The sequence below is a fragment of the Populus euphratica genome, unplaced genomic scaffold (assembly GCF_000495115.2).
Source record: "Populus euphratica unplaced genomic scaffold, PopEup_1.0 scaffold1818.1, whole genome shotgun sequence".
NCBI classification, from domain to species: domain Eukaryota; kingdom Viridiplantae; phylum Streptophyta; class Magnoliopsida; order Malpighiales; family Salicaceae; genus Populus; species Populus euphratica.
Window position 1 is genome coordinate 1 of NW_011501637.1, and position 15,895 is coordinate 15,895.

At 33.0% G+C, this 15,895-nt stretch overlaps 2 protein-coding genes across 3 annotated transcripts; one reads left to right on the plus strand and one right to left on the minus strand.

The window, feature by feature from the left end:
* Positions 1–3,091: 3,091 nt before the first annotated feature.
* LOC105118196 (HVA22-like protein k) lies at positions 3,092–6,358 on the plus strand. Its single transcript, XM_011016088.1, has 8 exons — positions 3,092–3,203; positions 3,886–3,944; positions 4,175–4,272; positions 4,844–4,895; positions 5,106–5,169; positions 5,440–5,535; positions 5,779–5,851; positions 5,949–6,358. The coding sequence occupies exons 1-8, from the start codon at positions 3,171–3,173 to the stop codon at positions 6,059–6,061; spliced, it is 588 nt and encodes a 195-aa protein (XP_011014390.1). The 5' UTR covers positions 3,092–3,170; the 3' UTR covers positions 6,062–6,358.
* Positions 6,359–6,876: 518 nt separating this feature from the next.
* LOC105118197 (G-box-binding factor 1-like) lies at positions 6,877–12,999 on the minus strand. 2 transcript variants are annotated; one of them, XM_011016091.1, is made up of 12 exons: positions 12,705–12,999; positions 10,199–10,248; positions 9,974–10,021; positions 9,804–9,893; positions 9,612–9,701; positions 9,282–9,439; positions 9,132–9,189; positions 8,832–8,880; positions 8,541–8,746; positions 8,095–8,172; positions 7,437–7,562; positions 6,877–7,232 (listed from the first exon to the last, which is right to left on the minus strand). In XM_011016091.1, the coding sequence occupies exons 3-12, from the start codon at positions 9,977–9,979 to the stop codon at positions 7,131–7,133; spliced, it is 963 nt and encodes a 320-aa protein (XP_011014393.1). In that variant the 5' UTR covers positions 9,980–10,021; positions 10,199–10,248; positions 12,705–12,999; the 3' UTR covers positions 6,877–7,130. The 2 variants fall into 2 exon arrangements, with proteins under 2 accessions (XP_011014393.1, XP_011014392.1); XM_011016090.1 differs by having other exon boundaries at positions 10,199–10,338.
* Positions 13,000–15,895: the final 2,896 nt, after the last annotated feature.

Genomic DNA, 15,895 nt, shown 5'->3' on the forward strand with positions numbered 1-15,895 from the left:
CACGGACCCTGAAGTTAACGACCATGTAAGCCTCCAGTGGCCATCATATGAGTAACCAAGGACTCGAACCTGAGACCACAGAGGGAACAAACTCCTTAGTCCCAAGTCTTTACCACTTGGCCACCACCTAGATGGTTGAAGACAACCTTTCTTGATATGATTAATACTATCTTGGCATCCTCTCGCTTCTTAAATGTCACATGTAGCTTATTAATTTCTGGTTTGATATTAAGGGCTTTATTTTTCTCTTGATTTCTGCCCCTGGCCCTTTAAATTTTTAAAGCATCATTCAATTTATTTTTCCTTTAAATCTGGTTTATTTTTTTTATTATTTATTTTATTTAAAATAATTTATAAAACTATAAATTTTTTTCAATATTATCCTCAAACTTTTTTATTTGTGATATTTGATTCTTATTTTTTATTATATATGTCTAATGGATATAGTTATAATCTATTTATATAGGTGAATTGATAATGATGTTTATATAAAAATTCCTGAAGAATTTAAAATGTTTGAAGTATATAATTCAAATCCTCCAAAAAGTTTACTCAATCAAGTTACAAAGATCTTTATATAGGTAAAAACAGTTAGGATGTATATGATATTATGATCTTAGTGAATATTTATTGAGAGAAAAGTATAATAATAATCTTATATACCCATGTGTTTTTTTAAAGAAATCAGAATTTGATTTTGTTATTATTGTTGTGTATGTTGATGATTTAAATATTATTAGAACTCATGGAGATATACCAAAGACAATAAATTATTTAAAGAAAGAGTTTGAGATGAAAAATTTGAGAAAATTAAAATTTTATCTTAGCCTGCAAATCGAGCATTTAGCAGATGAAATTCTCATTCATCAATTAACTTACACAGAAAAAGTCTTTAAAAGATTTTATATAGATAAAACACATCCATTGAGTACATAAATAGTTGTTCAGTCACTTGATGTTAAAAAAAATTCTATTAGACCTTGTGAGGATAATAAAAAATTACTCGGTCCTAAAGTATCATACTTCAGTGTAATTGGTGTGCCAATGTATCTTGCTAATGATACACAACCTAATATAGCAAGACATAGTTCATCTCTTACCTATAGATATTGGAATGAAATTAAACACTTTCTTTTGTTATTTAGAATGAAATATGGATATAAACTTATTTTATTCAAATAATTCTAATTATGAATTAGTTGGATATATTGATGCAAAATTTTTATATGATTTATATAAAGGTCGATCTGAAACAGGTTATTTCTTTGCGTGTGGTATATGATTTATATAAAGGTCGATCTGAAATAGGTTATAATACTACTATATCATGAAAATCTACAAAACAAATATTAGTTGTTATTTCATCTAATCATGTTGAATACTTGCAATCTATAAAGCCAGATGTGAGCGTATGTGGCTGATATCAATGACTCAACATATTCATAGAATATGTGATTTATCTTTTATGAGAGAAACTCCCACCATTCTGTATAAAGACAATATTACATGCATAACTCAATTAAAGAGAGAATACATCAAATGAGATAGAACATATCTCACCAAAATTTTTCTTCATACATGACTTTAAAAAATATGGTGACATTGATGTTTAACTTGAAAGATTATCTAGTAGATTTGTTCACTAAAATATTACGAACTACAATGTTTGAAGAATTGCTACAAAATATTGGAATGAAATAAAAATTTGAGATGATATATTCATAATGAAGAGTTAATACACAATACACTTTTTTTTATTTTAGTCTAGGTTTTGTCCTATTAGATTTTTCTAGCAAGGTTTTTAATGAGAAAGTTTTTAATATGTAAGGCTATATAATAGACATTTAAAAGGGAGTATTATAAAATCATACAATATATATAAATATTTAAGTGTCTTTCTACACCCTTTTATTATAATGTTTATTTATTATCATAAAGTTTATTTAAATTTTTCAAAATTTATTTAAATCTACATCTTTTTATAACCTTTAAAAATATTAATGTGCATGTGCTTATAAATACAAATATTGTTAAGAGAATATAAGATACACATATATAACTATAAATTATTAAGAAATAAAAGTTTTTTTTTCATCCCCTAATTTTCTTGTTCTTATTATTTTATTTTATTTTTATTAATTATATTATTTTATTATTAGATGCTTCGTGATAAATATTCTTATAATATTTTTTAATTTTTTTATGGAGTTATAGATGTAATTTTTTATGGAGTTATAGATGGAATTAAATTTCCATCAATATTTTCTTAAAAAAAACATAAATTGAATTCTTTTCAGAAAAACTATTTTATCAGTAATTAGCACCAATTCCCGTCCATAAATAACGATTTTTATACTATTTAATTATATTTTATCTTATAAAGACTAATTAATTAATTTCAAAATATAAACTATTCAGTCGTTATCTTTATCAAACATGATAGATGGAAGTTTTTTTTCTCACTATTTCTCGCAAAATTCAAGATAATTTTGAATTAATATTTTAAAAATAATTATAGTGTTAATTAAAATCAGAACATGAATTAAAATTTTAAACTATAAGATAAAGTATACAACTTTTTTAAATATAATTCTTAATTAACTTCTATAGTATTAAATTTTAGATTTTATTTTATTTTTAAAATTGTCACATATTAATTCTTTTATGCCCAATGCACATATGCTTGATAGGTTAACAGATAACCTTAACTGAATTTATAATAATAAAAATAAAAGATAGAATCATAGTTTTTAAATCTAATTGGATGTTAATCTAAGATAAATTTTGGATTAGGTGGTTTACCCGATTAATTTAGCTTAACTAATTTTTTTGAATTAAAAAATAAAAATAATATTATTTTTTACTAAGTTTTTCCTGACCTAAACGAGTTACGAGACTATTCAGATTTTTAATCAAATGTTATCACGTTAATTTTATTTTTTTATTTTTAACCTGGCAAGACTCAGATCTCGAATCACCGAGACATGGGTTAACACTCAGGTGAAGTTTTAATCTATAGGTAAATTGTTAAAATAACAAAAAAATCTACCCAAGGGCAAGATCGAAAAGAAACCAAGAGTGCATGGACAAAAAGTGCCATAAACCCTATTTTCTTGCCCAGCACTCAGTTTCACAACTTAAGAAACTCTCTGCTTCGATTCCTTCCAGGAATGGCTTTTTTGGGATCCAACGTAGCGAACGAGGTTAGCAATTACAGTAGCATCCTGATTTTCTTATGTTTTACACAAAAAACTAGCATCTGTTACGGTTTCGATTTTACTATTGTTTTACGCAATTAATTTATCAGTCATTAAATCCCATTAATTATCCAATTTTGTAGCTTTTATGGATATACGGATCTATTTCATTCGATGCTTAAGAGAACAGACAAAATTAACTGTAATTGAATTGAAGAAGCTGATTTCATGATTTAGATGCCTTAAAATTATGCTAGCTGTTGTGGGCCATTACCGGTGCAGTATTAAAAATTATATGAATTGATTAAATTTGGTGAATGAACTGCAATTGAACCTTATTTAGGAGGCATGTTGTCTTCTAGAGGGATCTAGTGTCTCAAAGGGTTATGGAATGTTTAGCCCATGATAGAATTGAATGCCGGCGACCGGTGGTGAAGCTAGGGGTAGTTTGAAAAGAGGCTAAAAGAAAGGGGAAGGGTCTATAAGGGTGTTAAACTGAAGGGTAATTGAAATGGGCTAGTCCCATTTTTTGGATGGCTGTTTTGTGAGCACATCTGCCCACTGTCGGATGGGGGGCGGTTCATGTAGCCAACACCACCTAGTTATGGGTTGAGGTTGTGGATTTTGCATAAATCCTTGTGTGTTTTTAAATAATTTTGTGTTTATGATTTTTTATTATGTGAAGCAGGTCGGGTTGCGGTTACTTCTTTGCCCACTTGGATCTAACATTGTAGTAAGAACAGCATGGTGAGTTTTGATTGATGGATGTTTGATAATTATAGTTTTCATTTTGGCATCCATGTTGATATATATCTCTTTTAGTACTTAAGGTGTGAATAATTTTTTGTTCCAGATGTCTATCTAGGATTCCAGTTTTGGGTTTTGGATAGCCGCTATCTATTGTTTCACCCTGTTTTTCATCATTCGATGCCAGAAGATGGTAGCAATTAACTTGATTTTTTTCCCCACTCATGCAGCTGTTCTGTGGGGATTGTCTTACCTGTCTACAATACATTCAAAGCAATTGAGAGAAAAGATGAAAATGAGGAACAGAAGTGGCTAATGTACTGGGCAGGTTCGAGAGTTTCTGTTTCTTAGGTTTTCTTTCTCATCCTTTTTCCCATGGAAAATTTGTTATTGGTTCTCAGAAACAAATAAGTTATCGGTGCCTTTTTTTTTTAAATTCTTTCAACCTACTTTTAAGGCAATGACTATCTTCATTCTATTCTTCATAGAGTAAAATTTTCCCTACTTGTGTCCTATAATAGCTATTCAATTCTAATTTCCAGTTTTCAGTATGTCTGTTCCCTTTCTTTTGAATGTTTACATGGGTATTGAGGTAGGAAGAAACAAATAAGTAAGACCTTGTGTTTGTATTGTGTTTCATGCCTTTTACTGTGTTGCAAAGTGGACGTGGAATCTTGACGCACCGCACCCTCTACTTTATGTCTGGCATTAATTGAGCAGTCAATCAAAGCAATGCATATCTACAGAGCTTATGATACATATTTGTGCGGTGCTCGACGTTTGATAATTATGCCCTTTTATTATATTTTGTTTTGTTTTGAGAGATGGTTGTAGTTGGGGACCCGCTTATCTCTTGGCATTGTTATTCATACTTCCTGAGTATCTTGCTATAATTGCAGCATATGGATCTTTCACCCTTGCTGAGATTTTTACAGACAAGTTGATCTCTTGGTAAGTTCTGAACCCTGAGTTTTTAGTTCTGAAGTCTAAATCATCTGATTTGGTTCCATAGGACTAGTTCTTTCTAATCTTGTAAATGCTGCATAGGACTTAAAAATATTCCATCTAGGAGTTAAGAGATACGTAGCATGCATAACTTGTATATCTATGTATTTATTTATTACTTTGATTAGTCCTTGATCATTGTTTATCTTTCTCCAGGTTTCCGATGTATTATCACATGAAGTTTGCTTTTCTGGTGTGGCTTCAACTTCCATCTGCTGAAGTAAATTTTGATCCTAAACTCCTTAATTCTCCTTAGATAGAATTGAGTCGTTTCCTCTGATTGAATATCCTCAATCTTATGTCATTTTATACATGTCGACAAAATAAATCTAGCTTGTGTATTGGTTATCATTTGTTAGGAGCTAGTGATATATTCATCACATTGGCATTTTGTGGTGCCACATCTCTATTATACACAGCATGATGAAGTATATTTGATCAAGACATGGGATGAACCTATACTGAAATTGAATATCTTACTTTCAAACAGGGGGCTAAGCAATTGTATATGAACCACCTGCGTCCATTCTTATCGAGGCATCAAGCTAGAGTTGATCTGATTATGGGCATAGCATATGGTGAAATGGTATGCACTCTTTATTGTTATCAAGTTTAGGACATTGTAATTTATATGAATTCTTAACTCTGAAGTGCATTCATGTCCATTTTCCAATTTACTTTAAGATGGTTCAAGACCAACGACTTTTTCCTATTCTGTTCCCTGTAATTGATCAAAATATTGCATGTAGACTGCATCCTTTTTGTTCTGATTTTCATCTTACATGTGAAAATGCAAATTTAAAGTGATCTGATTTCTTCAATTTTGCAGGTCAAACTCATCAGCAATCACCGAGCAGAACTTCAATATGCTAAGAGAATGCTTTTGAAGGTTATGGGATCAGGTTTGGATGATGTTGGCACTTGTTTTAGTTTGTTTGTTAATGCTACCGATCTCCATTCTGGCCAATCCTGAAACTTTGCAATCTTTCTCTGAACCAGCTGACCAAATGTTAAAGGATGCCCCTAATCACCCAGAAGGGCATCCTGAAGTCCCTGCCATTGAAGAGCAGACAACAACAATCTTGGATACTGAATCTTATCATGCTGATTGAAACTCTGTCCTTAACCATTCATGTGCCCAATTTCAAATCCCTGACAAAGGATTAAGAGCTCTCCCATCCATCATTGAGGCGTTATCATTCAAATTCTCAATTCCTTTCATCATAGTTTGCTTCCCTTACCAATCAGCTGAGGAAAACCTATCTTAGACTCCAGTCAATATGTTGCTTATGAGCTTAGATTTTTCAACAGGATCACGGAAGTTGTGCTTACACTTGTATGTAAGAATAAGATAACTAGATTAGCACCTAGCCTACCGAAAAGCTAAGAAATAAAAATATGGTTTGATTTTTGTTCATTTTCTGTACCATGTCAGGTTTTCGATAAAAAAAACATGTAAATATATTAAATATGAAACAACAATTCAAAAACAACACAGACGATTGCTGCTTGTATTTGTTGTTTTAATAATTGCCAGGATTACTCTCGAGTATTCAGTATAAGAGTCATCATCTGTGATTAGACGCCCAACTTTGTGCTGGAATCTACCAGCCGTGCTCGATCTTGAATTTGCAATGTAAGGCGAATCTGTAACTAGACAATGCTTTATCATCCAGCTGTTATTTCGTTTAATGAAAGAATATGTTCTGAACGGTTAACATCTCGCATTGGATTGTTAAACTTTGTTTGCACAGAAAGCTGAGGTCTAATAATGCACAAATTCCAGATTTCCTAAACAAACTAACTAAGCCAACATCGGATCTTGATGATTTGGAATGAAAAGCAGAAGCCATTTCCTCACTTTCCAGGTTATGTTTGCTAGAATTATAAGCTAACATTAAGACTCCCCCTCAAGGAGGCGGAAAAAAAGAGGTTCCTTTTTAACCAGAGAAGCTGATTGAACTTAATAATCCAACAATGCTCATGGATTCATTAAGGTTACTAGCTCCGGTTAAAATTTTGTAAATAAATTTTTCTATAACAAACTAAAGGGTTAAAGGTATGGATCAGTATGGAAAGCCAATGTTCTATGTTCGACTAATGGTAGTCATAATATACGGGAGGAATTCACGAAAATATTCTTCCAGTTCCGGATGCCAAGTTATGTCTCAGTCTTTACTGTCAACTGTCTCCCTCATCACCATGAGACTCCGGAGCCGAAGCAGGGTTGCTCTGTTCAAGTTTAGCTACAACTTCTGGTCCATACAACCGTGTCAACTCCTCCTGTTATGACAGCAAACCCACATTTGTTAAATTAGTGGTGTCATGTACTGATTAACTTCTAGCAAGGATTTCATTACCCTGTTTTATGATTAGGAAAACAAAAATAAATATTAAGTAACAATGGCAAAGATGCTAATGTTGCACGTTCCAATCACTAAATAAATTAGAAAGGGCTTCAAAAAAAGTCCAGTGACAAAAATGAACCTTAATGGAATCATTTTCGGATTTAAGCTTATTGCATTCTTCAGAGAGACTCTGCAATTCATTTCTGAGATTGCTATTGTCATTGCTCAAATTCTGTACCCTGGCTTGTAGCTCCTCGCACTCTGCCTGGTAAAGATGAAAAATCAAAGCAATAGATATAAGCATATTTTAACAGGAGATTAACAACAGCAAATGTTTCCCAAAATTTACATCATGTCGAACAACAATGCAAAGAAGCTTTCCTTTCTTTCCTTTTATATTAAAAGAATGATAACAAGCAAGTTCTAATTTGGACCTTGAACTATGAAAGGGCTCTTAAGGATCATGGGGCTTTTACACCGTAAAAAAGTTCTTAAGCTGTTGAGCTCTTTTTTTAGGCCAATGAAAAGGTAGTGAAATTATTTCAAGACATGTTAAGTGTACTTAAGACTGTTGCCGTGAAGGTGGACTTCTATTCATAAATTTCTATTTGATTTAGAGAATCATCCTTCACTACTGAGTTTGATAAAGAAAGTTTAAGTAGCCTGTTTTACCACCGAGCTATCACTCCAGATCTAAATAAAAGAAGTGGGAGATCCGGCATCTGTACTGGCACTAACAATGGTGAAGAAATAAGCAAACACTCAATGACAAGAAAAGGCACAAACTACAACAGTACCTGTTTACGTAATCTGGACCTTCTGGCTGACTCTCTGTTAGATTGTTTCCTCTTCTGTCTTTTCAATTCACGTTCATCCTGTCAGAACCCAAATCTATAATTCAGTGTAAGAAAAAGGAATCCAGATAGCCTAATATCTGCGCGGACAAACAGAAAACAGCCTCCTGTAAATAACACCCCTTCTTTATCATTCTCAAAAACAAATTGAACTGTACCTTGTGAGATACGAGAAAGCCACTGAGTGTATGAGTTTTTCACAAAATTTGAGTTATTAGAAGTTAAAAATAATAATAAAAAACAGAACACAGCACAACATGAACATGAAAAAAATGAAATACAAACCTAGTGATTAGACCATACAGCAAAATTTGACTTTCAGAAACTGAATTTTACTACATGATTAAAAAAAAGGCTCAAGACTGATACAAGAAATGCAGCGCTCATACTTGAATCCACTGTTCAGGCATTCCAGCAGGAACAACTCCTGATGTGGCACAAGATGGATTTGGTCTTATTTTTGTAGCTCCGGCAGCAGAAGATGCATTCCATAAGTCCATCCCAATGTTTAAATTAGTTGCAGGCATAGACACCACAGGTTTCCCAGTCACAGAAGCTTGTATATTTGCTCCAGCTGAGGTACTTTGTGCATTGGCTGTGAAGAAAGTCAACATGTTAGCAAGCTATCACAGCAAACAAACAAAAACAGGTAGAGAAAAAAAAAGAGAAGAGAAATGTACCATCTGCAAGCATCTGGTTGAAGCTTCCCTTCTTGCTTGCACCATACTCCTGGAATATTTAGGCAGGTATTCATTAAATAAAAGATAAATCATCAAGTAAACACGCTTTCTATTGGCTAGTTTAGCATAGAAAATTGCAATTCCAAAAATATCCAGGGCGTCTGGATTTCTACAGCATGAACAAACTAAATAAAACCAGTTTCTGGGATAGGTCACCTATGCTTCTACATGATATTCATCATTCGCACTAAGCAATAAGAGCACACAGAAAGCAAATAATGAGAGTGCACAGAAAAATACCTGCTGGTTAGTATTCTCCTCACTGGCATCAGATGAGCCATCACTACCACTTTCAGCACTGTTCAGTTAGCATATATGTCAATATCACAAGAATTGAATGTATAAGCATTTCAAAGGGAAAAATCACCAATAAACTTAAGGTTAATTAACCTTTGGGAGGCACCATCATTTCCAGAACCAGAAGCTGCCTTTCCGCTCTCCCCTGCTTTGCCTCCAGAAGTTCCCTTGGCTTTTTTAGCTGAAGCACGGCCCTTTCCATTCGGGACCTTTCCTTCCATCTCTATATTTGCCTGGGCTGAATTTGGTGTCTGCAAGAGAGATGATGAATAAGAAATATCATATGACCAAATAACAGGCAGGAATTATAGAATCCTATGAGTGGGAAATAGTAATATTTGGCTATGGTTCTAGAAGGGAATTCATCCACACACACACACACAAAAGAAAAAAAAATCTTGCATAAGAAACACCAAGTATTACCGGGGCCATGTTTGGATGAGCATACACACCTCCTGCAGGATATAAAGCCGGGTATGGAACTGGAGTTCCGTAGGGTGGGATTAAAGGATGCTGAAAATTGTCAACAGAACAAAAAAAAAAAAAAACCTAAGTGGCTTCTCCGTCAGATAAGGGTAACTGACATGCTTTTCTCAAACAATAGGAGATATCCACCTGGCTTCCCCATAGATAGGGGTGAGAGGCTGGTGAGGCTACAGTTGAGGCAAAAAAGGGAGGCGGGGTAGCTCCAGCACCATAATAAGCCTAAAACAGAAGCCGAGTTATGAGCATTTAACGTTTTTTCTGCAGATATTTATATCAATATGAATTTTATAAACATAAACCTGCATAGAACTTGACCAATCAGGATAAGAAGGTGTTGTGGGTATTTCCTGTATACACAATGAAGAGGGGTTAGTACGCTTGCTGGCATGTGAATCTTTGTGCATGTGTGTTTGTACAATCGTGTGTGTGTGTGTGTGTGTGTGTGTGTGTGTGTGTGTGTGTGTGTGTGTGTGTGTGTGTGTGTGTGTGTGTGGGAGAGAGAGAGAGAGAGAGAGAAAGGGAACCTGATTTGAAGATGTGGGCTTGGAAGGCTTAGCAGGAGTGCTTTCTTCCCCTGTCCCCATAGATCAAATTCAGTAAATACGACCAACTTCAACAATTTATATTTAGATCTAGCGTATCCTGAACAATATCTACAAAGCACCTGCCAATATCATATCAGATTACAACCCATATCAGGAATTATATGCAATTATTGTGAAATTAACTGTCATTGTCATACATGGAAGCAATGATCTTAGTGTTAAACATTAACAGAAAGTGTACAGCCAAAGCCACCAATGCACTGAACCAATGTACAAAATCTTCCACATGGAGATGGTCATCAAGTTCTTACATCACAAGCAAAATATATAGCGATAGTCCCTAATGACTTGGAAATAGCCAAGGGTCCTTAGCTAAAATGCTTGTTTCTAGCTTGCTACCCCTCCTGGGATAATTTTTTTTAAAAAAAATCAGGGTTAGCCGTGCAATTAAAAGATCATGCTATCAATGGCTTCCCCACATATAATGCGTTTCCTGTGACATTTTGGTGAAAATAAAAAAATCTATGATTACGAAGAAAACTTTAACATATTGAATTACAAAACAACTCAACAAAGCCATAAATCCCAACCACATATATATGGCCACGGTCACAAGTCTTTGTAGGTGAAGTTCCCTTTCAGATCAATTATGTCTCTGTCACTGTACTGACCATCTAATCCATTTCAACATTTGTAAATAACCTTCACCACCTAGTATAAAATAATACAGCCTCATAGTAATCTCATAAATTTCCTAACAATCTAGACCAGGGCTGAACTACAATATACTTTCAAAAGTAACCCTGCTCCATCCATATTGGCTGTGAATATTTTTACACTCCTTGTGGACAATAAGTTATCAATTTAAATTACCAACTATGATTTATCTCTCCATCCATCTATCTGCAAATCACTTTGCTCAAATCCAATACTTTAAAAAAGATATTGAAAAAACAGTGGAGAATCATTTAAAGATTCAGCCGCAGGCAAAGGAAACATCATTACTGGAAATACAAGTTTATATTATGCCCATTTTCCCAATATATTAGCAAGCACTTCTTAAGCAAAAATAAAGCACTTGAAGTGTCCAAAAACAACAATCATTCACTTAAAAACTTGCAGGTGTGTCCCTGCTATTCTAAGCTTCACAAACATCAACGCAGATGCCATATTTGCTTATCAAATGGCCATCAGTAATTACAATATCAATCAAACTAACCCAAAATGCAACCAAGTCTTCCCAAGGAAATTGCACTACATTAATCTCCACGTCAATATTTTTTCTGAATTGCAATACTCTATGACAGGTGATAAAGGTTGCTTCCTATACTATGCCAGTTGGGAGCAGAAGCTTGCATGCTCTCAATCTGCAATTCACAAGATTGAGAAAAGATCCATCCCAAATCTGTCTGGAGATTACAGGCTCTCCCAAAGCTGAAAAAATGACACGCTAAATGATATTTGAAGGAGTTGGGGAAATATTTGAACTTTCATGAATTTCAAGAATGCACCAAGCATCAAAATGGAGTTGCTTATTCTTAGCTTGAATTGGAAACACCCCCCCCCCAAGCCTCAAATAGTCCAATTTGATTTGTAGCCTTTTAATTATATGCTAAAATCTGCATAAATCATCAGTGTTCTCAAGAACATCCTCCTCCTCAGCATTGTAGATCATGGTGCTCTCACTACATATCTAAAAGAAAATTAATTGTTCTGCTAGTAGAACCTCCTACAAACACATGAACAAATAACCAGATTTTTTCACGTGTCATTTGTTTTTGCAGGTGATTCTTTTACGATGGCTTTAGGAGAAAATAGCACTGTTCTATTTAGAATGATCCCCGCTCTTTCATATGACCCAACCGTTATCTTGACAAGACTAAGACTAAAATCCAAAGCTGGCATCAGCCCTCTAAATATACTCAAACAAAATCCATAAATCCATTTCAGCCCTTTGTCGACAGCTTCCAGTATTCTCTCTTTCTGTCAAACCTAGTTAGTATTAGATCTTACTCTCTGATTTAAGTAAAATAAAGCTACCAGAGATAAGTTTCTTTAAATAGACTAAAAGCAAGCATCCATCCCAAACTACATGACTAGAATATACACTTATCTACACGCATGGCCTAAAATTTCAAGCTCAAAGCATAAATACTCAAAGCATAAACAACAAGAAAGCTTAAATAAGTACAATAAAAGAAAACATAACAGAACTAGCTAGTTTCTAATAATAGCAACCTTAAAACTGATAAAAAAGAGAGAGACCCAATTCATGAAAACATAACCAAACTGCACAAAACACAAAACAAATTCAAAGAACAAACTTTATCATGAACAGAAAAACAAACCAAGCCCCGCTAATACATCTCATAAAACAGAACTATATGTAGATCCCATAAACATGATGAATTAAACAACACAAAATAGAAGCTAGTACATGCACATGGAAGTAGTGAAAATTGTAGAGGGAGAGAGAGAAAGGCACCTGGTTTCGTGGCTTGAAGAGAGAGGGAGGAAAAGGAGTGAGGTGGAAGTCCAAGTTGGATAACAAAAGCCTTTGTTCTAGTAAAAAGAACTCCCCCTTTTATTTTCTTCTTCTTTGTTTTCAAGATCAACGGCTGAGAGAGAGAGAGAGAGAGAGATTTAAACAGACAAAGAGACAAATAGAAGAATATGCAAAGACCCTCCGGGGCTGTTGTTTCCCAGTTTCACTTGTCTTGTGTCTCTCCCAAAAACAGGTGCAGAGGCTTGATGCTAGAATCTTTACAAGCAAGTTTCTAGGATTTTCTGTCTTAAAATAAACAACGGCGATAGAAATTCTGGTGATGATGTGGGGTTTAATGTTACCTTTGATCCCTCAACTATATTTTATTTTTTGATTTGATCCTTAACTGTCTTTTATCCCAAACCATTCCTCTAATTTCTATTTCTTTGACTTAAATTTTGGTCCAAAAAGACAAAACACGGCTCAACTTACATGATATAGTTGATTAAATCTTCTCTCAATTGTAATTTTAGATCTCGCTTCTCTCAAAGTGTGATATGAAATAGTTCAATCCTAAGTTTTAAGAGTTAGAGACATCATTCCTTTTTAGATTTCTATTTCTATAATTAATGATCCTTTTGTCAATTTTTTATTAGTTGCTGTGAAGGGCAGCAAAATGCCAAAATCTAATGGTATAGGATGTGTTACTGTAGCCATATTTAGTAAGAGAACCGGATTAATACATGATAAAGAGTTGAGGGACCAAAATGTCTCATTTACCGGCTGATGTGGTTGGGGGGCGGTGACCAATAGGAGAGAGCGTGAAGGGTGAGGGAGGTTAGGGTTTTAAAGGGGTGACACGTGCGAGAAAAAAGCAATGCAGCTGTCCAGGTTTTGCTGGATTAGGTGGTTTTATTTATGATGGATGGAATTGGCTATGTATGACTCATCATTGACAGATACATCCTCTCTTATGGATAATGTTAATAAATTCATTTACCTTGCCAAGTGGAAAACCTTTGCTAACTACCATTAACCACTTTAATCACGTAAATTAACAACAGATAAAATACACCATTAACAATAACAATAACAATAATATGATGATGTAACGGTTATAAAACCTGGACTGGTCGGACACCTTAATATAAAATCTAAATTGATTTGGATGGAAGAAAAATAAAAATAAAATTAATCTCTTTAATTTAATAAAAAAAAGCTTGGTCAAGGTTTACATGGTTTTATTTAGTAAAAATCTGGTTGATTTTTTTAGTTAAGCTAAATTTATTTTGATATTTTAGTAAATAAATATATTACCCAGGATTATTTTTTTTAGTTCAAGTCCCAAGTTAATTCTTGATTGGGTTTAATAACTTTATATATTATTTTAATATATTTTTAAATTTTATATCCTATAATTATTAAACTTAACTTTATTTTGATATTTTATATTCTATTTGACTGACATGATCTTATTTAGTAAAAATCCCTTGATTTTTTTAATTAAAGTAACTTTATTTTGATATTTTAGTAAAAAAATAGATTAACCAAGGTAAATTTTTCCTGTCCAAGTCCTAATTCGATTTTTAATTAGGTTTAATAACTTCATATGTTATTTTGATATTGTTCCACCTTTATATCTTATAATTATTAAATTTAATTTGACTGGTGAGTTAATATAGAATCTACCGACCTAACTCTTATTTTAGATATGTTTAAGAAAAATTAACTTAAAATTGATCTAATCAAATAGATCAAAACCTAATTTTATTTAAAAAATCTCCTTAAAAATTATTATGTTTTTTTGAAAAAAAATTAATTAATTAATTTATATTAACCTATAAAATCCATAACTGAAACCTTAATCCAGTTGACTTAAAAATTCATAACTGAAACCTTAATCCAGTTGGCTTAATACCTTTGCTATTTAGTTGCTTTACAAGTTATATATGTAAGTTGTAATTTCTTTGTTTTTTTCAAAATATACACCGGTATTTTATCGAAAGAATTAGTTGTAGCCGATGACTCTCAAGTATCACCACCATGGGGCTTTAAATTAGATGAAGACTCGAGAGGTTGCCGATTTTATTCACAGGAAGTGGATTTCTTAGGATTGAGAATAGATCCATCCCTGAAATATTAATATAAGCACTAAAATATATTCATATTCATATTATTTTCTAGATTTTAATTATTGGATTTTGTTGATACATTTTAAAGTCTTTTTAGAGTTCCGATAGTCGAAATAAATTTTAAAGAGTGGTTTAAGAAGCTTGATTTATACAATAAAAAATGGATTAACCTATTTTAAAAAACAAATCATATTAATATCATAATGGACATGGACGGGCCTGGTCCTCACCCTAACAAAGGTGAAAGGTTGTAGTTGGTGGGCCTGGCACCGGATAGATGGGAAATGTGATGGGCATGTGGGCCTCAGGAGACAAGGCCTACAATCCCAACCAGTAGAGATAGTTGCCTTCTGCTGCAAATGACCTCTCCCGTCACGGCCAGTTGATTACTTTTTAATCACGTCTCAGCAGTGCTTTTGAGCTGCATCTAAAAGTGTATTTCAGCTAAAAACAAAAACATCAAAATCTAGTTATACAGAAATTATGCATCTTCCATCCATGCTTCACCTTTTGTACCAACTTAATCATATATATTGGGAGCCAGGACATTAGATTTAGGGATCAAATTAAAAAAAAAACTTTCACGTAGGCTAAAAGTTCAAACTTGCTAATTTTAGAGCTAAAATTTATAATTATTCAGGGGAGGAGACTTTGTGGGGATATATATCCTATTAATCTTCGTTGTGATTATAGGTTTGTATAGATTAATATATGACAAATTTAAACATTAATATATTTTTTTTTACTAGTGTGGATGTCCGATCTAATTTGTATATACTTCAACTAATTTTATAAATTTTAAAATTAAATTATATAAATTTTCAGTAATAGTAAGAGAATTCAAACTTATAATTATTAAAAAAAACTTAAAACTTAATTAGTTGAATTCCTATCATGATTTTTTTTTTTATAATTTGAGGTGTCCGGGTCAAATTACATGCATCATAATTAATTTTTTGGTCTATTAAATATCCTGCAAGCCTAATAAATATATAAAACATCACAAAAATAATAAACATATATAATAAAACTTGAACTCTAATACAGGAAAAAAAGCAA

What these genes read in the sequence shown, in the direction of transcription:
- LOC105118197 (XM_011016090.1), bottom strand. Translation starts at nt 10,258, where the DNA reads ATGGGGACAGGGGAAGAAAGCACTCCTGCTAAGCCTTCCAAGCCCACA. An exon ending in AGCCCACATCTTCAAATCAG is followed by an intron (nt 10,022 to 10,198) that starts GTTCCCTTTCTC and finishes TTGTGTATACAG; the next exon opens with GAAATACCCACAACACCTTC. An exon ending in AATGATGGTGCCTCCCAAAG is followed by an intron (nt 9,190 to 9,281) that starts GTTAATTAACCT and finishes CTAACTGAACAG; the next exon opens with TGCTGAAAGTGGTAGTGATG.
- LOC105118196 (XM_011016088.1), top strand. Translation starts at nt 3,171, where the DNA reads ATGGCTTTTTTGGGATCCAACGTAGCGAACGAG. An exon ending in ATTGTAGTAAGAACAGCATG is followed by an intron (nt 3,945 to 4,174) that starts GTGAGTTTTGAT and finishes CCACTCATGCAG; the next exon opens with CTGTTCTGTGGGGATTGTCT. An exon ending in TTTGAAGGTTATGGGATCAG is followed by an intron (nt 5,852 to 5,948) that starts GTTTGGATGATG and finishes TCTCTGAACCAG; the next exon opens with CTGACCAAATGTTAAAGGAT.